Source organism: Mesoplodon bidens, assembly GCF_964165515.1.
Source record: "Mesoplodon bidens genome assembly, chromosome: 19".
NCBI classification, from domain to species: Eukaryota; Metazoa; Chordata; class Mammalia; order Artiodactyla; family Ziphiidae; genus Mesoplodon; species Mesoplodon bidens.
Window position 1 is genome coordinate 51210216 of NC_138179.1, and position 23626 is coordinate 51233841.

General features: G+C 44.2%; 1 protein-coding gene across 5 annotated transcripts in view; it reads left to right on the forward strand.

Annotated features, from left to right (window-relative positions):
• Positions 1-2421: 2421 nt before the first annotated feature.
• The window catches only part of STAT3 (signal transducer and activator of transcription 3), a gene marked incomplete at its 5' end in the record, with an annotated part of 60777 nt that continues 39572 nt past the window's right edge, over positions 2422-23626 (forward strand). For 3 of the 5 annotated variants that reach the window (XM_081220389.1, XM_081220388.1, XM_081220390.1), the window contains one exon: positions 2866-3145. In XM_081220389.1, the coding sequence (XP_081076515.1) occupies positions 2866-3145 (280 nt within the window). Of the gene's footprint in view, positions 2476-2865; positions 3146-23626 lie in introns of those variants that run through there. The other 2 variants (XM_081220391.1, XM_081220387.1) reach the window with 2 other exon arrangements.

A 23626-nucleotide genomic window follows, 5' to 3' on the forward strand; every position in this document is an offset into this window, starting at 1 on the left:
ATTAATTAATTAAAAAAGAAAAAACACTCTTGGATTTGAACCCTGACTGTCATTTACCAGCTCTGTGTTCTTGGGTAAGTCACTTAACCTTGGATAAGCCTCATTTTCTTCATCTGTAAAATCAGAGTATCCTCCTCATGGAGTTATTTTAAGGATTAAATGAGTTACATAATACACACTCAGAAGCAGGGACGTGTGCATAGTAAACACTCCATGTGTTAGCTGTTGCTAATATGATTATTCAACACGTTTATTAATATTTCATTAACTCAGGCTTAGGTGAGTTCTGGGCTAGACGCTGGGATTACGAAGTCAGCATGAAAGGGCTTAGGCTTCCAGGAACCAGAAGCTTAGGGGAAATGTTTTCAAGCATATATGGGCAAAGAGTCCAGGCTCTGGAGGCAGCCAGACCTTATTCTCATTCTGAGTTTGCCTATAGTCTCTATCTGTGGGACCTTGGACTGGTCTTTCAACTTTCTCGGCCATAGTTTCCTAGTGGAAAATGAGAATTATAACAGTACCTACCTCAATGGGTTTTGGTGAGGATCAAACAAGATAATCTATGTAAAAAGCTTAGCACAGTTCCTGGAAAGTGGTGATTGTTTTATGAATGTTAATCATTAATTTTATTTATCAGGAAGTAGGCTAACAAGTGGATTCATTAGACTCCAATGGGGAGAATGCCAAACTGGATGGGGAAACAACCTGCTAAAGGGGTCCAGCAGAAGAGATCAATTTTGCTAGGAAGAATCTCAGAAAGCCCGGAGGCGGTGATGTGGGAGCCCGGCTTTGAAGACTGAGTAAGAGTTTTCAGGTAGGGAATGAGGAAAGAGAAGATATTCCGGGTGGAAGCAAGGAGATTTGCAAAGGCATGAAGTTACATAAGGCGTTGACATGTTTGGAGGAAGGTGATAAATTCAGTGTGGGAGCTTCAGGTGTGTGGGATGGAGGGGATGAGACTGGAAAAGGGAGTTCAGATCAAAGCATTGGCTCAAGTGAGAGAAACTGCTGACTTTAAGCCAAGGGCAGCCTTGGCGGTACGGAGAAAGACCAGTGGCTGGGCTGGAGGGAGGTTTTGTAGGTGGAACAGATAGATTCAGGGCTAGATGTTCCATGTGAATTGAGCGGAGGGCAGTGAGGGAAACAAAGGCCAGCTGCAGAGGAGTCAGGGAGGAGGGCAGGGTTTGAGTGGATGGAACAAAGTTACGAGATGTGGACTCTCAAATCCACTGCACCACCAGGGAAGTCCCAGACCCTATATTGTTAAGGAGATAGTCAACTGCATGGGAGAGCACAGCTAAAGCAGAGTTTAGGTGAAGTGGAAGGTGGGGGATATCTGTCCTGAAGTGAAGATTAAGATAAATGCAGCCACCAACACACACACACACACACACACACACACACACACACACACTACGGACACATATAGCAATTTCCACGCTGGGCTGGGCCTACAGGAGGGCAATAGGAAACTCTCAGTCCCACCATGAGTGACCCTACCATTTGCCCTATAGATGCTCTCACCTCTGACTTGCATATAAGGTGGTCCAAGGGTCTAAATTGGGGAACCAGGAGAATTTGTGAGTAAAAGCTCACGCTGAATATTTCTGGGACTAGACTCCATAGTCACCAGCAAACCCTCAGAAGTATCTATGATCCCCCAAGGGTTAGGAGTCATTGGTTTTCTCACCAGAAATGAATAAGAATAGCTATCCTTGGGGAGAAGGATTGGTGGGGGAAGGGGGGAGATTTTCAGTTTTAATTTTTGACTTTTCTTAACTGTCTGAATTTTCTAACCACAAACGTGTGAGTTTCATTGAAAAAACTGTCATCAGGGTTTATTTGGGTGGTGAGATAACAGGCCCTTTTTAGATTTCATCTTACTACCTCTTTGTACTAAACAAACACAACAAACACAAACACACACTAATAGCTGTTATTTTTTAAAAACCCTGATAGTCTTCACACACACACACACACAATCACACTATTATGCAAAGTACATCCTCTATTATGTAAGGTAAAATGTCTACATTTCCTATAAACTACTTGTTTTAATGCAGTAAAACTGGCATTCGAAGTAGATAAGGCGAAAAAGAAAAAGTCACACAATTTCAAGTATTTCAACTCAGACGCATAAAAACAATGTGTATATGTGTCATTCTTCATCTGTACTGACTCCTCATTCCCTTGAACCGGCCAGTGTGCGAGCCGTTGGCCTTTGATGCTCGAAGCGAAGACGGAACGCAGCACTGGGTTAAATCCACTACCCTCTCCCCACGCACTCTAGTAATTACTCTATTTCCACGTCATGTTTCCGGGTGTGTGTGTCCCGACTCACGCAAAAACTGAAGTTCAAAGCAGGCAGGAGTCACCCATGTTCTTTTTGCTGTCCCCAGAAACCCAATTCAGGCCTTGGGCCCCTAGAGGATCTGGCGATACCTGGGGACTGTCTAACTGGCTGATTCCCACGTGGTAAGTGGCTCCCGACCTCGCCCCCACGTGGTGTCAAGGGCCGGGAAAAGGGAGAGCAGGCAAAAGACAGCCGCATCAGGGGCATTTAAAGTGTCTTGACGTCACGCACTGCCAGGAACTCAGCTGAGTTTTTAGCAGGACATTCCGGTCATCTTCCCTCCCTCCCCCCGGGCCTCTCTGCCCAAGGCCTTGGTTCTTCCCCTGCTGTTGCGGAGGGAGGAGCACTACGCCCTCGGAACAGCCAGAACAGGGGCGTTCCCAGCCTTCTGTTGGCTCCGCCCTTTCTCCAAGAGGCTCTTCTTATTGGCCGGTGGGTGGGGCATCAGTTGTACAGTACACTCACCAGGGCCTCTGGGTGGCCGAGAAAACTGGCAGTCGCATGAATTATGCATGAGCGGCATGTCGCGGCCCGGCGGGGCTGGGCGGGGATTGGCTGGAGGGACTGTAATTCAGCGGTTTCCGGAGCTGGGGCAGCGTAGACTGGTAGGGGGAGCCTGGGGTTCCGACGTCGCCGCGGAGGGAGCGAGCCCGAACCGGATCCTTGACAAGAACCCCAGCTCGGCGCTCACCCCACATCTGCTAGGCGAGACTCCGCGGCCTGAGGGACCCCGCGGCCCGCACCCCTGCGCAAGCGCAGCCCCGGCCAGTCGGGCCTCAGCCCGAGCAGCAGGTGAAGGGGATTAAGGGTGGGGCTGCCCCCCGACGGCCTCCAGGCCTGGGCATCCCCGGACGGGGGCGGGGGGTGGGCGCTGGGAGCCTCTGGGATGTTTGGGGGAGTAGTGGATGGAAACCTCAGTGGGTCGGGGGGATACGAGGAGAAACGGCGGGTCGCTCTGAAGGGACAACTCCCCGGGATGACAGGAGCCGGCCGCTGAAGGGACAGGGTACGCTGGAAGGAAGTTTCGTTCTTTGGAGAAAGGGGAGACGCCGAGGAAGAGAGAGAATGGGCTGGAGGGGGAGGACTGTGGGGCGAGGGCACTCTAGGGTGGGGGGGGCAGGAGTGAGGGACAGCCCCCCAACTTCCTGCTCCCTCGGGCTGTGGGGACGTTCCGGCCACAGGAGCGACTGTCACGCCGGCGGAGATCTCCACAGAGGTTGGTGGGGCGGGTTGGCAAGCGCCTCCTCCCCGCCCCCCGGCGGGGCCCGGCGGCTCCCGGCTGAGCCACTTCCTCCGCCTTGCCCTGTTCCCGCTCCTTTAGGAGCCAGCTGTGCCTCCCTGGAGGAGGTAGGAATAGGTGTCTTCCCCCTACAGCCTCATGGACTGGTTGGTTGTGGGTAGGATTATTGATTGCATAAGAATCTAGTTTCCTGTAGGGAAATTGACAGCCTTGTACTCTTTCTAAATTCCCTCCCGTCTTTTTCCAGGTTAAAGTCGTGATTCCCTCCTCCCCCTTCTAAAAATACAGAATAAAACCCCATCAAGCCAGCTCTAGAGGGAAATAAACCTATTTCCTCCTTGACATTGTTCTTTTATAAACACCTGGTAGACTTGGCCAGAAGATAAATAATTGAGCCCTTGCGTTTACTGGATTGTGGTGTTGCTTAATTGCATAGGACGGAATGAACCAATCCAGAGTGGGAGTTTTCTGTCTCAGAGCCAAGATCTTGGGTAAATGCAGAGGAGAGGGAAACGAAGACAGGCTGGCCTTGGCCAAGTCATGTGTGCAAACTTTACCTGTGTTTGGGGGTGTGGTTGCACTTAAGTTAGCAAAATTCAAACCATCACCCAAGTTGTTTTTTCCATGTTTAGTCCACATCCCTCTGTGTTATATCAGGTGGATGTATGGTACTGACACACTTATTCTTATTAAAAATGTATGTAATGTGTCCCTGCTGGTTTTTATTGTGTGTGCATCTAAAGGGTATATTTATTCTGTGTGTGGGTTGTAATTTTTTGGCTGGCTGGGCTGATACAGCATTGGTTTGAATAAATCAGAACAGTAAATTATCTCAATCTTTTATATGTGGATTTAGAATGTGTTATGACTTGATTCATCCAGTTTTCTGTTTTATATTAAATATATCTGTTCCCTGAGTCAACACATTTATTTCCTTATTACATGTGCCAGACTGGGGTACTAGTAGAATTTTTGCAGTGACATTTGCACAGTGGGATGGAGGAAAGAAGTCTTCAAAACAAAACAAAACAAGACAAAAAATGTAGATGTTAGAGACTTGATCTTAATCTCTATATCTGCTAGCGTGTCCACCACAAAGAACCACTAGAAAATTCATAAATCTTTTATATGTAGTTCTTTTGGGAAGAATAGCCATCTAGAAATATCCACAGTTATGACTTGACCCACAAAGGGTAGATAGTTCATATAACCATAACTCTGTTTTGTAGATAAGGAAATTGAGATCAAAGGAACAAAACACTTGCCTGGGGCAGCAGAGTGTCATAGTGGTGGAATTTGTACCTTCTGTATATTTTCTTTGCTTTTGACTATCTGTGCTTAAGTATTAGATCTTGATTTAAAGTGACTAGGCTCTGCTGGGAAAGGTGTCAGTGAAATTCTGACATATACCTAGACAATGAAGTACCACCAGTAGTCTGTAAGACTCCAAGGGAGGTATTTAATAAACAGGTGAAAAATGATGTACAGATGGGGTTTCCTTAGGTTTTTGGGTTTGGTTTTGTCTTGTTTCCTATCTAACTGCTATGTCTAACTGGGGAAGTAACTTTTTTTAAAAAATATTTTATATTGGAGCATAGTTGATTAACAGTGTTGTGTTAGTTTCAGGTGTACAGCAAAGTGACTCAGTTATACATAGACATGTATCTATTGTTTTTCAAATTCTTTTCCCATTTAGGTTATTACAGAATGGTGAGCAGCATTCCCTGTGCTATACAGTAGGTCCTTGTTGGTTATCTATTGTAAATATAGCAGTGTGTACCTGTCAATCCCAAACTCCCAATCCGTCCCTCCCCACAAGTAGCTAACTTTTTAGTGTGCATAATTTACCATCAGAATTTAACTGTTTGCTAATGGAAAGAGATATTTATTTAGGCAAGTTTGTAGGTGAAGGACAGTCATGACCTAAATGTCATTTAAACCAAAGTGCCTTGTGGCTTGATCAGTGGTCATTTGTGTCTCCAGAAAGTTGCTTTCTCCTCCCTGCCTCTGCACGTCTTGACATTCAGATGGTGAGATGGGGCAGAGGTGGTGGCCATCATTACAGATGCCGAGTCTGGCACCTTTTAATCTTATGGCTTTCTCAGAGGTGATGTCCAAATCAACAAATATTTACTTTTTACAACTTTGTGAAAGTTGCTATGAGGAACAAGACGCCTTGTTTACAGAACTTGAGGTCTACTGAGGCAGCTTCATAAATGCTTTATCCATGTAGTGCAACATGTTTTCCTCAAAGAGATGGTGAGACATTAAGCCTGTGCTGTCCAACAAGGTAGCTATTATATATTTAAAAACATATAGCCCAGATATAGGACATTTCCATTATCTTAGAAAGTTCTGTTGGACAGTGCTTCACTAAGCGCTACAGGTCTTCAGAAGAAGGATTGGTTATGAGGCTTGCAGTTGTCTAGAAGTCTTCTTGCTAACTGAGAGCTTTGATCTGGGGCCCAAATAATCGTTGGCATTTGACAGATATAAAGAATTTGGGGTGAGGAGGTATGGTGATATAACACAAACAAAATCCTGGTAGATTAGGAAGGTAAGTAGGGGAGAAGGAGTGCCTGCATATAAGAGGTCTTGAATGCAAGACCAAGGAATTTAAAGATTTTTGAGGCTGAATACTGGTGTTTAATTATGGAGTGCCTACCCCATGCCTGACCTTGGTTAACTTGTACAAAGTAAGTCGGTACATATGGCCTCTGCCCTAGGGGAGTTGTCACTGAAGCTGACCTTATACACTGGGCCAGCACTCAAAAAGAGGGGTCCTGGGTGTCCCTGGTGGTGCAGTGGTTGAGAGTCCGCCTGCCGATGCAGGGGACGTGGGTTCGTGCCCCGGTCCAGGAAGATCCCACATGCTGTGGAGCGGCTGGGCCCGTGAGCCATGGCCGCTGAGCCTGCACGTCCGGAGCCTGTGCTCCGTAACGGGAGAGGCCACAACAGTAAGAGGCCCGCGTACTGCAAAAAAAAAAAAAAAAAAAAAAAAGAGGGGTCCTGACTTATCAGATTTGTGTTGTTAAGTGCAGAAGTGCTCTTTGAGGATTTTTAATTGGCTACAAATGTCCACTCACATTTTCTGTCTTCCATATTTAAAAAAATTTATCATAACTTTTGGGTCATGTGTAACAACCAGCCAAAGAGCACTTGAAGGACATCCCCAAATCCTGGAGAACTCCTGGTGTCCTGGAGCAGCCTTGGTGAGGTCCAGCAAGATGACATCCCTGGGCTACTTCACACTTCAGTCTTTGTTGGTTATGGTGAAAAAAATTAATATTGTGGTTACACATTTGTTGCAAGGAACCTTGGCTTACTGCACGGGGCACTTTTGTCAGGAATGCTAGATGGTACTTTGGTGGTAAGTTGTTTGAAATGTCTCCAGTTTTTAAAAGGAATAGCATATGCAAGAAAATTTCTGTTACGGTCAGTTCTCCCTATATCAGTATTATCACAACTCAGTTCAGATAAGCAGGCATATTATATATTGAGAGCTAATTATTGTGCTAGGCAGGATCCAAGGATAATGCACTATGGTCCCTGTTTTCACAGAACCGGAAGTGGTGTTGTCGGGCTGGGGTATGTGCTGCGTCAGTATGGACTTAGTGTTGGGAAGATGACAACACAGTGGTTCAGAGGTCAGACTCTGGAGTCAGACACATCTGGGATTGGATCTTGGATCTGCCACTTGCTAGTCAGAATCTGAACCTCAGTTTTCTTATCTGTAAAAGGATAGGATAATAGTACTTATCTCCTAGGGCTGTTGAAGACTCCAGGAGAGAATGCAGGTAAAATACTTAGCATAATGCCTGGTACACATTACCAGGAGATTAACTCTTTTTAGGGGTGAGAGAAAGGGTTTATCACAGAGGGGTATTCACATGGGAACACCTGAAAATGGTTTTGTAGGATCGGTAGGAATTCTCCCAACAAAGCTGAGTGGTGAATAGTTGCATTCAAGGCTGAGGGAACGTGAGCGTGCAGAGGCTTAAAACAGCATAGTGTGTTCAGGGAGCTATAGGTAGAAGTTCTTAATTTAGGAGAACTGGGGGGAAAGGAAGCTACGGCTCTTAGCCCTTCTCTTCTGCTAATAATTGGGTTCAAGTGTCATTAAGTTGTTTTGTCCTGTGTATGAAAGTAATGCATGCTATTGTAAATAAATTTATATTTGTAGAAATATAAACTGTATGTTTTATATATATGTCTTATTAATTTGGTGTATGTTTCTCCAGCTTTTTTGCAGCTTTTTCTACTTAACAATTTACCTTGGACAATTTTATTGCAAATTCCTTTTTTAAAAAAAATAAATCTATTTTTATTTTTTTTGGCTACGTTGGGTCTGTTGCTGTGCGTGGGCTTTCTTTAGTTGCGGCGAGCAGGGGCTACTGCTCGCTGTGGTGCACAGGCTGCTCACTGCGGTGGCTTCTCCTGTTGTAGAGCACGGGCTCTAGAGCGCAGGCTCAGTAGTTGTGGCGCACGGGCTTAGTGGCTCCGTGGCATGTGGGATCTTCCCGGACCAGGGCTTGAACCCGTGTGCCCTGCATTGGCAGGTGGATTCTTAACAACTGCGCCACCAGGGAAACCCCGCAAATTCCTTTTTAACAGCCTAATAAAAGAATAATAAGGAAGGCAGATCTGCCCCCCAAATAAAATAAGCTTGAGATTGTCTGGCTTTCCTTTCTGCTACCCCCCCGCCCCATCCATATGAATAAATGACTTTCCTAATCACTGAACTTTTCCCTGACTTTTTAACTACATCAAACAAGGAACTTATGTTTTGAGTTTTCCTAAGGTAACTGTAACTGTAGTGTTGAAATGTTTGGGCGGTGAGTTTGAGGGTTTCATGGTCCACAGTTGCAATAAGAGTTAAAAGAATGGCGATGAGATCAGACTTCCTGGGCTTTAATCCCAGATCCAGCGCCTCTTAGATCTTGGGTCAGTTGCTTTAACTTCTCCAGGTTTCAGTTTCTCTGTCCATAAAATGCAAATGCCAGGTCCAATTGTAAGGGATTTGTGAGGATTGAGCAAGATTTGAAGCAACGTATATGAAGTACTTTGCACAGTGCTTGGGAGATAGCTAAAATTGGAGTGCTTAATAATTACTACTATTAAAAACTGCAGTATCTATCTAACTATAAAGTCGGGCCAGTTATGATTCACAGTAACCTTTAATGACCCAGAGGAAAGAAGGAGTAATCAGGAGATTCTAACCTAATAGGAAAAAAGCTAAATGAATAGGGATGAGGGGGATTTACACTGTGGTGGAGGAAATGAAGTCTATCACGTAAAAGGAATAGACAAGGCCAACCGTAAATTCCTGTTTACACAGATGCCCTTGTCATACATATGTCTCTTTGCATCTTCTGATTGGCCCATTTATTTGAAGTAATATTCAACACATTAAATTTTTATGACCACTTAGGATTTGAACAGTCCCTTGGAGTTCTTCTTGATACAAAAAGTGCAGATAATATGAAAGGTTTCAGGGGTACGGGAGTCAGGCAAGGACGGTGGGACAGCATGCAGCTTGGGGGGGTGAAGCAGCATCCTAAGTAGAGTGAGTGATCCGTACGAGGCTGGGAAGTGATTTGTCCCTTCACATCTGTGTGTGTGTGTGCGCGCGCGCGTGTGTTTTCATTGGAGGAGTTGAGCTTTGCTTTCCTGTCTTGTAACTTTCTTTTGCAAACAAATACTCAAAACAGCCTTGTGGTTTAAGAAGAGCCACTCAGCACTTCCATGAAACGGGTTCTCTCGCACCAGCTCTCCAGTTTGGGGTCAGAGAAGGCTGGAGAGGAAAGGCCTCCCCGCTGTTTCTTGGCCGAATGTGGGGCAGGAGGAAGCCAGCAGAGTTTGAAAGAGAAAGTAAACCTTCTGGTAAATAAATGGCTTCCCTATTGTGGAGGGGGAGTGCAAATTATTAGGGGGATGTTTGGGTAGTTTTTGTTGAAGCCGTTTCTGAAGACTGATTGAGATTATTGAAGGTGAGCCGCATTTAGGAAAACCCTGCCTGGTCTGCTGTGAACCGACTGTTTTCCCGCTTTGTTGATTGATTTTATTAGTTTGTGGCAGCCTGACCTCTCATTCTTGTTATGAGAATTGGAGGATTTGAGTGTGACCTTGAGCACCTGCTTAGGTGAAAGCTTCTTAAAATGCATGTTTTCGCTTCTTTTCTAATGTTAATTTTGTTTTTACTTCTGAGCAAATGCTTTTCCTGACAGAGTCTAAAATCAGGAGACTTTCCTTTTGTTCTCTCCTCACCCCCACCCCGCAATTCACCCAAATGTAGTCCTCAAAACCTCAAACCCCAGATGTTAGCTGTGTAATTACCTCTCCTCTAAACCAAGCAAAGTGCAATCATCCATCGAATTAGCATTAAAATCGTTGACCTTCGAATTTCTTTCTACTTGTGGTTTAGACACAATAAATATTTAATCTCAGACCGACTTTGCCTTTGGGCCTCTTTTTATCAGTAGGTTTAGGGAAAGCAAGTTTATTGAAACATTAACCAAAATAGAACGTAATTAGGATGGTCACTGTCTTGTGCACAGGGGCAGGTGGAATAATCAAAGCATTCTGAAGCCATATCTCAATATTTATTCTTCTGGGGATTTTTTTTTTTGCGGTACGCGCGGGCCTCTCACTGTTGTGGCCTCTCCCGTTGCAGAGCACAGGCTCCGGACGCGCAGGCTCAGCGGCCATGGCTCACGGGCCCAGCCGCTCCGCGGTATATGTGGGATCTTCCCGGACCGGGGCACGAACCCGTGTCCCCTGCATCGGCAGGCGGACTCTCAACCACTGCGCCACCAGGGAAGCCCCACTGATCTTTTTTAATATCTGCATAGTTTTATCTTTTCCAGAATGTCATACAGTTGGAATCATACAGTATGTAGCCATTTCAGACTGCCTTCTTTCGCTTGGCAACATTCATTCAGATTCCCCATGTCTTTTCAAGGCTTGAGAGTACATTTCTTTTTATTGCTGAATAATGTTCCATTGTCTGTATGTACCACGGTTCGTTTATCCATTCACCTATCGAAGGACATCTTGATTGTTTCCAAGTTTTGGCGATTAAGAATGAAGTTGCTGTAAGTACTCGTGCAGGTTTTTGTATAGACGTAACTTTTCAGCTCATTAGGGTAAATATCAAGGAGCAGTATTGCTAGATCCTAACTGAAGGAAGGAGTAAGGATGGTGGGTTGGGGGGTCACCAAGTTGAGGGGATACTGGTGTCACCACCCTGCTCACCCTTTTCGTGGTATTGGACATAGCTGAGCATCTTTTTTTTTTTTCTTAAAACATTCTCTTCTCGGCTTCTGTGACAACATTTCCCCTGGTTTTTCTTCAGTCTTGCTGGTCTTTCCTGCTTGCCTTTCCTGGTTCATCTCCCTGAACACTAATGTTGAAGTGCCTCAGGCCTCTGTCTGGGGCTCTCTTTTCTCCTCTTTTTCTATATTCTCTCCATAGGTTATCTTATCCATTATTTTGACTTTATCATCTCCATCCTGGTGACTGACTACCAAGGGCGTATCTCCAACCCAGGTGTCTCCAGGCTCCCAATTCCTGTGTCCTGATGCTTAATTGACATTTCCCCTTGGACAGTTGTAGTTATCTCCTATTTATCTTGTCTAAAACATAACTCTTTTTTTAAAGAATTGAAGTAGTTGGGGACTTCCCTGGCGGTCCAGTGGTTAAGACTTCACGCTTCCAATGCAGGGGGCACAGGTTTGATCGCTGGTTGGGGAACTAAGATCCCACATGCTGCGTGGTGCAGCCAAAAAAATAAATTAAAAAAAAATGAAGTAATTAATTTACAGTATTGTGTTAGTTTCAGGTGTACAGCAAAGTGATTCAGTTAAATATATATATAAATATTTTCAGATTCTTTACTATTATAGGTTATTACAAGATACTGAATATGGTTCCCTGGGCTATAAAGTAAATCCTTGTTGTTTATTTTATATATAGTGGTGTATATCTGTTAATCCCATGCTCCTAATTTAAACCTCCCCCCAAGAAACAGAACTCTTAAGCTTTCTGACCACAAGCTTGTGCCCTTTTCCCCACTCAGCTTTCCCCATCTAAGTAAATGGCATCATCACCTAGCCCATGGTACAAGCCAAAAACCTAGGAATAGCCTTAATTCCCCCTTTCTCTCATACCTCTGCTTCTCTTCAAATCATCAGCAAGTCCTGCTGCTGGTTCTACCTCTAAAGTTTTCCTAAATTCCTTTACTTATCTCGTCCTGACTTCTGGTCCTGCTCTATGGTAGACTAGATACCCTGAAAACCTCCCCTACAAAACACCAAGAAATGTTGGATACACTGAGCTCTCCAGGAAATTAGGGAAATCTTCAGGGGCAAAAATCAAATGGAATCGCACCAAAATAAGGGAGAAGTCAGCCTATGATGGGTGTGGGTGTGGGGGGCATTTCCCTATCCCCATTGCTAAAGATTTTTAGTTTAACAGCCCCTCTAGGCAGCAGACAGGGTCTTGCTCTTGGTGAGGAGTCGGCCAAGTCTAAAAGAATTCCTAAGCATAGGCCTGTCCATTTTAAGATTTGAATTTACACTCTCTTTGGTCCTGGAAACTCCAATCTGAGATTTTTAACATAATAAGGTCCCTTTTCCTTTAGGAGTCAGAACAAATAGCTTACATCCTTCCAGATGCCATATCTGAAGTATGACCCCAGTCACTCACTATCCTACATCTTTACTGCTCTTATCACAAGTGGTAATTATCATCCTCATTTACTTGTCTGTCTTCCTCCATCTCAAGGAAGGAAGAGGCCCATCTGTCCTGTTCACCACTCTATACTACTGAAGGGTTTTTTTTTTTTTGCAGTACGTGGGCCTCTCACTGTTGTGGCCTCTCCTGTTGCGGAGCACAGGCTCTGGATGCGCAGGCTCAGCGGCCATGACTCACGGGCCCAACCGCTCCGCAGCATGTGGGATCTTCCCAGACCGGGACACGAACCTGTGTCCCCTGAATCGGCAGGTGGACTCTCAACCACTGCGCCACCAGGGAAGTCCCTGAAGGGTTTTTGTATTTTTTTTTTTTTAATGAATGAACAAATGAATGGGTCAGTGATAAGAGTAAGTAGGCTCCTTCTGAGAGAACATAAAATGATGTTGCATCAATTTTATTTTATTTTGGTACTAAGCATTTCACCTTAAAACACAGTTTAAATTTTTCTCCAGAGTAATGCATACAAATAATTTAGAACCTGAAGAGTATTGAAAGACTCATGTTGAAAACAATAGTCACCTGTCCCATCCATTCTCATTTCCAAGTATTGCTTCCCAGAGACAGCTGCTTTGAAAGCATTTAGCTTTTTTGGGGGGGTATTTACTTCTGTGCTTCTAGGCAATAAACTTATGCTGCTATTTAAAAAAAATTTTTTTTGGAGTATAGTTGATTGACAATGTTGTGTTTCCGATGTACAGCAAAGTGCTCAGTTGTACATGTACATATATCCACTCTTTTGTAGATTCTTTTCCCATATAGGCCATTACAGAGTGTTGAGTAGAGTTCCCTGTACTCTACAGCAGGTTCTTTTTAGTTATCTATTTTGTATATAGTAGTGTGTATATGTCAGTCCCAATCTCCCAGTTTATCTCCCCATCCCCTGATACACTGCTCCTTTTGAAATATCAAATCTTAGACACCTTTTTACTTCCTTTTACTATTGGTGAAGGTTTTCTTTCACCACCGCTCTTCCTTCCCATACCACACAATGAAATAATAATTTTTATTTTTTATTTTTATTTTTTTATCATCATAATCTTTAAACCACTTTAGTTAAACCACTAAATCATGCATTTTATTTTGACTAAAGAAGTATTGTTCACTGATAAGCCAAGTAGTGTACTATGATTACATTTCCTTTCTCATGTAAATATTTGTTTTTTCTGGAGTTAATGTTTTTTTTTTTTTTTTTTTTTTTTTTTTTTTTTTTGCGTTACATGGGCCTCTCACTGTTGTGGCCTCTCCCGTTGCGGAGCACAGGCTCCGGACGCACAGGCTCAACAGCCATGGCTCACGGGCCCAGCCGCTCCGCGGCACGTGGGATCTTCCCAGACCGGGGCACGAACCCGTGTCCCCTGCATCGGCAGGCGGACTCTCAACCACTGCGCCACCAGGGAAGCCCGGAGTTAATGTTTTTATCTTAAAAATTGATTTAGTTTTCTTATACTTATTGCTAACTTTCCCCAAATGTTCCAGCAGTTCTCTCAAATGCCTGGCAGTTTACTTCAGATATTTAAACACATTGACAATCTAGTCATCATTTTCTTGACATCCCTCTCACCCCATCATCCTGCTGCAATCTGGGTCTCCTTTTATTACTCTCCTATGTCAGATTCCCTTTTTCCTAGATCTCGCGTCTTCCTCTTTCTGGCTTGATTGCTTCATTTGCTGAACCACAAATTCTAGTAACACGCTATCAGGAAAAGGTGCCTGGGAAGTAAATTTTCTTTTGAGCATCTGAAATCTCTTTATTCTTTCTTCACACTTGAATGATCGTTTGGGTGGGCACTGAATCATTTGTTCATCATTTCGAAGGCATTGTTGGCTCAGTTGGCTTTGAATCTTTCAGTGTCTGTGTTGAAAGTTTTTTTTTTTTGGCTGTGTTGGGTCTGCGTTGCTGCGCGTGGGCTTTCTCTAGTTGCGGCGAGTGGGGGCTACTCTTTGTTGTGGTGCGCGGGCTTCTCACTGCAGTGGCTTCTCTTGTTGTGGAGCACGGGCTCTAGGCGCACGGGCTTCAGTTGTGGCACGTGGGCTCAGTAGTCGTGGTGCACGGGCTTAGCTGCTCCACAGCGTGTGGGATCTTCCGGGACCAGGGCTCAAACCTGAGTTCCCTGCATTGGCAGGCGGATTCTTAACCACTGTGCCACCAGGGAAGTCCCTGTGTTGAAAGTTTGATGCTGTTCTGATTTCTGATCCTCTCCAAGAGACCTGGTTCTTTTCTCTGGAAGTTTATATGACTTCTTCATTCCCACTGTTCTGAAATTTCACAGAATGTGCCTTCATGTGGGTTTATTTTCATTCATTGGATTGGGTTCTAGATGGGTCCCTTTCAATCTGGAAAGGGAAATTCTTATTATTTCTTTGATAATTCCCACTTTACCATTTTCCCCTTCTCTTTTTCTGTGAATCCTCTTGGTCAGATATTGGATCTTGTGGACAGATCATCTGAGTTGTGTTTTATTTCCCCTCTGCTTCTGTTTTCCATCTTTTTTGTTGTGGATTATATTCCAGGAGGTTTCCTTGGCTCTTTCAACCCATCTATTTAGTTTTAAATTCTGGGTGTCATTCTCAATTTCAAGAGTCCTTTCTCAGTTGCCATTTTCATCTTCATTTTTATCTTATTCCTGAGACATATATAATTTGTCTCTTTGAGGATATTATTTATAGTTTTGTGAAATTTTTGTATACGCCTAGTATTTTCTGATTCCTGAATTCCTCTTTTCTTTTGTTCATCTCTCTCTCTCATGTTGGAGGTTTTCTTCAAAAGTATTCTTTCTGTCTTCTGCTGGGTTCGGGGAAAGGTAGTTATCTGGAGGATCTAAATGTTTTTTATACAGATTTTTCAACCAATTCTCCTATTTTTAGCCAAACTTCTTATCCGTCCCTTCAACCATACCTACCGCCTCCAACTTTGAGCTTTTTCAGGGTTATACAGCATACACTTACTGTTCAGTTTTCTCAGCTGTGCTAGGCAGTTATCATCAGTCTGCTTTCTGGATTCCAGAATTTTACTGACATCTTTTGTCCAGTGTCATCTCATTTCCCATTCTTTGTCCTTGTGGGTTTGTACCCATTGCCCCTGCTTTACTGTCACTTTAGAAGGCCTGTGGGTCATGTTTAACCAGGAGATCTGTGTCATGTCCTCTTGAGCACCCCTGTGTTTGCACATGCTGGTCCCTCTGCTTGGACTGGCTATCCCTTCCTCTCTAGCATTACCAGCTCTCCTGCAGAGCTACTGTACCTTGGAAAGCCAGTGTACCTTGTAAAGTATAGCACCACTCCATTTCCATGTAATTACCTTGTTATTTGTCTGCCTTTCTTTCAAAACTGTATCTTCCTTGACAGGAGGGACGAGTTTGGACAAGTCCCAGGAAAACCATTCACCTTGTTATTTTGGAGTTATCTTCCAGGAGTACACCCTGGACCTGTGCATTCCTCTCACTCTGGCAGAGAGACTATGAATTCTCCAATTCTGTGTTCCTTGGGGCTTAGCAAAGCGCCTGGGAAAGAGGCACTCAAATGTTCAGTGAACCACTGATACCTCTACATGTGGCCTTCTAAATGTCACAAGTTGGCTGGAAAGCCTCTGAGATGGAGATGTAGTGTATAGCATGATGACCATACTTAACCACACTGTATTGTATGGTTTTTTTTAGTTTGTTCATTTTTTGTTTGTTTTGTTTTGTTTTTAATTTTGGCTGCACTGAACAGCTATGCGGGATCTCAGTTCCCCAACCAAGGATTGAACCTGGGCCATGGCAGTGAAAGCCCAGAATCCTAACCACTAGGCCACCAGGGAACTAACTCCCTTGTATGTTTGGAAGTTGTGAAGAGAGTAGACCTTAAAAGTTCTCATCACAAGAAAAAAAAACTAACTTTGTGAAGTGATGGATGTTAACTAAACTTACTGTGGTAAGCAGTTCACAATATACACATATTTCAAATCACTGTGTTGTATACCTAAAATGAATACAATGTTATATGTCAATTATAGCTCAATAAAACTGAGGAAGAAAATAAAAGAAAACCTCTGAGAAAATGATATATTTTGTTTCTGTGCATTTTTGTCTACTGAGGTCACAGTTATGTGATAACCTTTTTTTTCAGACCCCAACATATTCTTCAGAAGAATAGCAACTGTGACCCTTTTTTTCTGCCTGGATAGAAGATTTTCTCTTCGTAATCAGACTTTTCCCCACCATTCTAGTCGTATCTTTCTAGTTGTAAAATTGAAGGCTTGACCTACTCCTTGCCCTGTTTTGTGGTGGAAACAACACTAGACTGATTATTGGATGTTGTTCCCAATGGTCATGTCAGTGGTCTATTTCCATGCCTGTGAAGTGAAGAGGTTGGATTTTATATATTTTAAGAGCTCTTAAACAACAACAACAATAACAACAACTATCTGCTTTTTGTTATTGAGTTGGAGCCCAAGTGTCTTGAGGGTACAGCGTTGAAAAGCAGGCAATAGATTTCCTGTGTAAAGAGGTTTACTACTGATTCTAGGTTGGGTCTTAGACCTTTCACTTTGGGAGTATCTCAAAATAAACTTACTCATCCGAGTGGTTTTATGTTTTATGAGATACCTCATTTCAGTGTCTATATGTCAGTATTTAGTTATATAATTTCTTCAGTTCTCCGGTACTACCAACAGGCTCATGTCATGTAATGTCCCCTTTTAGATGGTGGCAGGGAGCTAAAGTCTCATTATTGCGATTTAAGGAGTAACAACTCTACTGTGTAACAGTTTAGCTTGATGGGAAAAGCCTTATAGTAAAAGAAAATTTTTGTGATGCTTACATTTTCATATAAATTCTTCTGTTGGGAAACTACATATCTGCTTGGTCACTTATAGAAAATTTTTATGAATTATTGTACCTATTAGCTCATGCTTAAGGAAGACTAGCTTATGCCATTATGTGAAGTTAGTTAGCTGCTTACGGTATTTCAGTCTTTGTGCTAAAAGTATGTTACAGATTTTTTTAACTTATTAATTTTCATTCCTTTATTCAACAGTTATTTGAGCATTCTCTAGGTACTGGGGAAGTAGCAGTGAACAGAAGAAAGTCTGTTCTCCTGGAGCTCATATCCCTAGCAGGTGGTGATGGAGGAGAGAAACAAAAAAGAAATCTATGGCGTATCGGATGGTGATGAGTATGTGAAGAAAAATTCCGCAGGGGTAGATGTGCTGTTTTCGATAGTGGTGTCAAGGGACATTTGCACAGAGACCCGAATGAAGTGAGGGAGAGAGCCAGGTAGCTGTCCAGGGGAAGAGCTTTCCAGGAGAGAGAAGAAGGTACAAAAGGCCTAGGGCAGAAATGGGTGTGGTGTGTTCCAGAAGCAGAAATGAGCAGTGGGAGAGGTCAGAGAGGCACCCAGGGCAAAATGGACTGGCTCTCTGGTGGACCATGGTGGGAGTTTGGATCTTCTTCTGAGTGGGTTTTGAGCAGAGGAATGAAATGATCTGACTTATATTTTGAAAAGATCTATAATGTGGAGAATAGACTGTAGCGGGACAGGAGTGAGAGCATCAAGCATCAGTCAGGAGTTTAGTTCAGTAGTTTAGGTGAGAGCTGATGGCGGCTTGGATTAAGATTGTCGCAGGGGAGGTAGTGAGAATTGTTCACATTCTAGATATGTGTTTTTTTTTTAAATTAATTAATTAATTTATATTTTGGCTGTCTTGGTTTCTGTGCGAGGGCTTTCTCTAGTTGCGGCAAGTGGGGACCACTCTTCATCGCTGTGTGTGGGCCTCTCACTATCGTGGCCTCTCTTGTTGCGGAGCACAGGCTGCAGACGCGCAGGCTCAGTAGTTGTGGCACACGGGCCTAGTTGCTCCGCGGCATGTGGGATCTTCCCAGACCAGGGCTCGAACCCGTGTCCCCTGCATTGGCAGGCAGATTCTCAACCACTACGCCACCAGGGAAGCCCTCTAGGTATGTTTTGAAGGTAGAGTCCACAGGATTTGTTAATGGATTGGATGTTGGGGGGAGAGAAGCAGAGAGAAGGAGGAAGAGGAGTCGGCTTATATTAAAGGTTTTTAGTGTGAGCACATGCAAGAGTGGAGGTGTCATTTGCTAAAATGGGGAAGATTGGAGGGGAAGTTGGGTGGGAGAGGTTTTTTTAAAAAAATTAATTAATTTATTTATTTTTGGCTGTGTTGGGTCTTCTTTGCTGCACGCGGGCTTTCTCTAGTTGCGGTGAGCGGGGGCTACTGTTTGTTGCAGTGCGCAGGCTTCTCATTGTGATGGCTTCTCTTGTTGTGGAGCACGGGCTCTAGGCTTCAGTAGTTGTGGCTCACGGGCTCAGTAGTTGTGGCTCACAGGCTTCAGAGCACAGGCTCAGTAGTTGTGGCTCATGGGCTTAGTTGCTCCGTGGCATGTGGGATCTTCCCGGACCAGGGATCAAACCCATGTCTCCTGCATTGGCAGGTGGATTCTTAACCACTGCACCACCAGGGAAGTCCAGGGAGAGGTTTTTAATGAAAGGGTTAGTGTGGGGTACATTAAATTTGGGATGTTGTTAGACACCCAAGTGGAGATATTGAGTAGGCAGTGAGATAGAGGACTCGAGTTCATGGGAAAGGCTAGGGCTGGAGATGTAAATTTGGGGATTGTCAGATGTTATTTTGAAGGAGTGAGACTGGATGAATCATTTAGAAAATGCGTGCATAAAGGAAAGAAGAGATTAACTAGTGAAAGAGTTTTAAAAGCAAAGCCTTTCCCTTTAAAACTCCAAATTCCTTTCTCACGGAAGTTGGACTCTATCAAGATGGTATTCCATCACTATGTTAGTAAAAATGTTCTAGTCACCAAGTGCCATAAACCAGCTGAAATTTAGTAGCATAAAGCAGCAACCATTTTATTGTGCTGACAGATTCTGTGGGCAGGGATTTGGATAGCACGGCAGAGATGGCTTGTCTTTGCTCCACAACGTCTGAGGCCTCACTGGGAAGACTTGAACATCTGGGGGCAGTTATCATCAGGAAGCTGCTTCACTCACATATCTGATGGCTGGGCCAGGATGAATCAAAGCTGCCTCTGTGTGACCTCTCTGGCCTTGGGTTTCTCACAGGATGTTGGTTGGTTTCTGGAAAATGAGCTTTCTGAGAGAATTAGGCCTTTATAGTTGCATATCAATACTTCTGTTGGTTGGAGCAGTCATGGGTTTAGCTAGATTCAACGAAAGGGAACAAAGACCCCTTCTCCCAACAGGAGTAGTATGGGAGAATTGGGGGCATTCTAATGTGTGTGGCAACCACCACAAATGCCCTTTGAATTTGAAGTTCTGCCCCCAAACCATAGTTACTTTGAAGGAAGGAGTTCTAACACAGGATCCATGGATATGGATTCTCAGCCCCAGTTATACGGTGCTCCATGCTAAGTGACCAAGATTACCTTAATATCTCTTACAGGGAAAGTGACCTGAATAAATTGAAGAAAAGGTTCTTCCTTCTCTTCAATAAGTGTTGAACTATATTGTGGGTCTGTGACACTGAGATTTAGAAATTTAAGTTCCCTTTCTCTGCTTTATTTGTCTGTCTTAAAAGAATTTATTTCTAACTTACATAGCATTCTAGATCAATGGATGCTTTTTGACTCTTTTATTTGGGCTTTGACCAAAGATAACAGTACTTACAGGCTTTTTCTTCCCCAGCAGCTTGCCCTCCTCCTCCCTTTGTTGCCTTTAAGCCTGGAAATTTTGACATGATGGTTTGCTTGCCCAACTTAACAGTTGTTTCTCAAAGACTAAACTCCTGTTTGTAAAAGTTGGTAGCTTGCCTCTGATTCCTGTGAGGGTGAGTCCCTCAGCATTCAAAGCTCATTGGAAGGATGCTTTGCTTCTCTCTAGAAAAACCTCCAAATTCTAGGTAACCAATCATACAGGGTAGAGCTAATCTTGTTTTCCTAGATGCGGTTGCGTATTGGTGCCATACTTTTCAGTATTGTAGCCATCGGTGAGTGTTCAGTAGGAACTTTTGCAGTGGAGGTGGTGTTTATATGTGTGAGTAAAGGAAGCTATAAAGGAAATGCTCATTTGGTGTCTTAAATTTGGTATCAGAATGATATATGTGAGGGTCAGATGGAGGAGATGGAATCAAAACCAAAAAAAAGCCTCAGCCACATACCTAAGTACTGTGGGCATTCCCAGTTGAAGCAGTGGTTGGACTATGGGTAGGGTTAGGGAATGCCTCTCCAGCGGAGACAAGAAAGGGACATATAATGCCACCAAGGGGAAAAACATTTTAGGCAAGAGCATCTTTGAGAAAGGAGCAAAGTCTGTGGGGGTGGAGGTGAGGGCGAGGGGGAGATGAGTTGACTTGACATTTTGAAAGCCATCTTGAGGCTGGAGAGAGGAGCTGGAGGGGCCAAAGTTGGCTGAGGAGTTGGGGAGCCTTAGCCTGGGGTAAAGATTTTGGGTGGGACAGTGTGAAGCTGGTGTATGTATGTTTTTTTTTTAAAATTTTATTTATATATATTTTTAAATTTATTTATTTTATTTATTTATTCTTGGTTGTGTTGGGTCTTTGTTGCTGTGCGCGGGCTTTCTCTAGTTGCGGTGAGTGGGGCCACCCTTTGTTGCGTTGCACGGGCTTCTCATTGCAGTGGCTTCTCTTGTTGTGGAGCATGGGCTCTAGGCATGTGGGCTTCAGTAGTTGTGGCACGCGGGCTCAGTAGTTGTGGCTCGCGGGCTGTAGAGTGTAGGCTCAGCAGCTGTGGCACACGAGCTTAGTTGCTCCATGGCATGTGGGATCTTCCTGGACCAGGGCTTGAACGTGTGTCCCCTGCATTGGCAGGCAGACTCCTAACTACTGCGCCACCCGGGAAGCCCTGGTGTATGTTTTTGAACTGGGAGAGTTGCTGTGGTTTTACTCTTATTGAAAGGTCACTGAAGGGTCATCCTTGAATTTTTCAAACAGCAAAACTGAAAGAGTTGGTCTGCTTCTCAGAATACTTCTTACTGGACACAGTGTCCTTGCCTAGGAGAATCTGGTGCAGTCAGTGTAGCTGTAATTCATACCAGTGGTTTATTCATTCCATATGTTTTTTTGAGTATCTGTTATGAGCTGGGCATCCTGCTGGATGCTGCGGGAGTGAAGGGGAGGACACACTGGTGATCAAAAGCCCAGGCTCTTCCTGGCCTCAGGCTGGCAGGCAGTCTGGCATAGAGGTTACAAGTGCAAGTTATGGAGTCACAGTGCTCAGATCCAAGTAAGGAGAACATCGGGATCTTTCCCAAAGCAGTGTCTCCCCAACAGCAAAATCGGGGAAGTTTTAAGCTAAGGGTACACGTATATTCATGAAGGGGCTTGGGCAGAGAGGAATTCGGCATAGAATTAGGGCAAAGGTCTACAGAGTCCAAGCTTTAGTTGATTGAAGTCAGGAGGGTCAACATCATTGTTCTATCCTTCACCTGGATGGGGGCCTTAGTTCCTGAAGAACTCAAAGATATATTGTCATGTATATCTCTTGAGGAGGAACTAGGACTCTGCCTTATTACTTCGCTGTTGTTTGACTGCCTTTTCTCAGTTTGTGCACTCCTGTGTTCTCTTAAAGATCATTAATTACTGAGACCTGTTCAAGGGCAAGCATTGCAGCCAGGCGTAGATCACAAAATGGCTTAGGCCAAAATGGCTTCTCTTATGTTGAGAAAGCCATTCCTGGTTCACTTTCTGCAGGGACCCCCTAACCCATCTGCTTACAGACTTGTCACTTGTCTGCTTAAAACTGTACTCCCCATTACCCTTGGGTGAGAGTTCCTGTTTCTTCTTTTTTTTTTTTTTTTTTTTTTTGCGGTACACAGGCCTCTCACTGTTGTGGCCTCTCCCGTTGCGGAGCACAGGCTCCGGACGCACAGGCTCAGCAGCCATGGCTCACGGGCCCAGCCGCTCCGCGGCATGTGGGATCTTCCCGGACCGGGGCACAAACCCGTGTCCCCTGCATCGGCAGGCGGACTCTCAACCACTGCGCCACCAGGGAAGCTCCCTGTTTCTTCTTATGGCTTACACCAGACCCTTCTCCAGCCTCATCTCATGCCATAGTTCCCTGATGCAGTGTCCACAGGACTCTGCTTCATTACAACTGCCTGGACCCCATCCTTGGGGATGATTATTCAGTACATGTAGAGTAAGGACCAGCCTCCAGCATCTCAGAGCCTCTCAGGTGATTGTGATGTCCATCCTGGGTGAGACCTGATTCTGCTCTTGTTCCAAGGTTCTCAGTCTGGCCACACCTTAGCATTGTCTGAGGAGCTTTAAAGTATTGAAACCTGGTTCCCACCCTCAGCAATATTCCCATTTGGCATCTGGTTTGGTTCCCGGGCATCTCTATTTTATTTTATTTTGTTTGTTTGTTTGTTTGTTTGTTTTTTGCAGTATGAGGGCCTCTCACTGTTGTGGCCTCTCCCGTTGCGGCAGGCTCAGCGGCCATGGCTCACGGGCCCAGCCGCTCCGCGGTATATGTGGGATCTTCCCGGCCCGGGGCATGAACCCGTGTCCCCTGCATCGGCAGGCGGACTCTCAACCACTGCGCCACCAGGGAAGCCTTCTATTTTATTTTTAAAAAAATATCTGCCCTTGTAATTCTGATCTGCAGCCAGGGTGGGGAACCTCTACATACAGAGGGCAGAATCCAGGAGTAGATGTGGGAAAACAGATCCTGATTCTGGAGTGATTCACCCTTTCAGATCTCCAAGTATTTGAAAAGCCACTCTTCCGTAATTTATATTTTTCTCTCCTAACCTCACTTCCTGCTCCCCAAGTCTTCTTCCTGGGAAAAACGTTCAAGTTCTTGGACTCCTCACACCCTGATTGCCCCTGCCTGAATGTGTTTGTTTTTTAATGCACCGTTTAAATTGTGATACAATTAGAATATCACTAGGTGTGGGCCAGTTACAGCTGGACTAATAGATCCTTTCATTCAAATGCTATATGTGTCTGTTAAAATATCATTAGATCACGCTGGCTTGGTATTATGGTTGACTCATGCATTACTTAAAATCAATGAAAACTCCCACTGTAACATTAAGTTCAGGAATTCTGAAAACGGACTTATTTGGTTTAGGATTCCAGCTTCATGCCTTTACTACCTGTCTGACCTTGGGTGAATCACTTAAAATTCTGTGCCTCACTTTCCTCCTCTGTAAAATGGGTATAAAAATTGTGTCTATCTCATAGGGTTGTCATGAAGATGAAATGAATAAAGAAATATGTCAAGTACTTAAAAGAGTGCCTCGCACATAGTAAGTGCTATATAAATATTAGCAATAACCATTAGTTC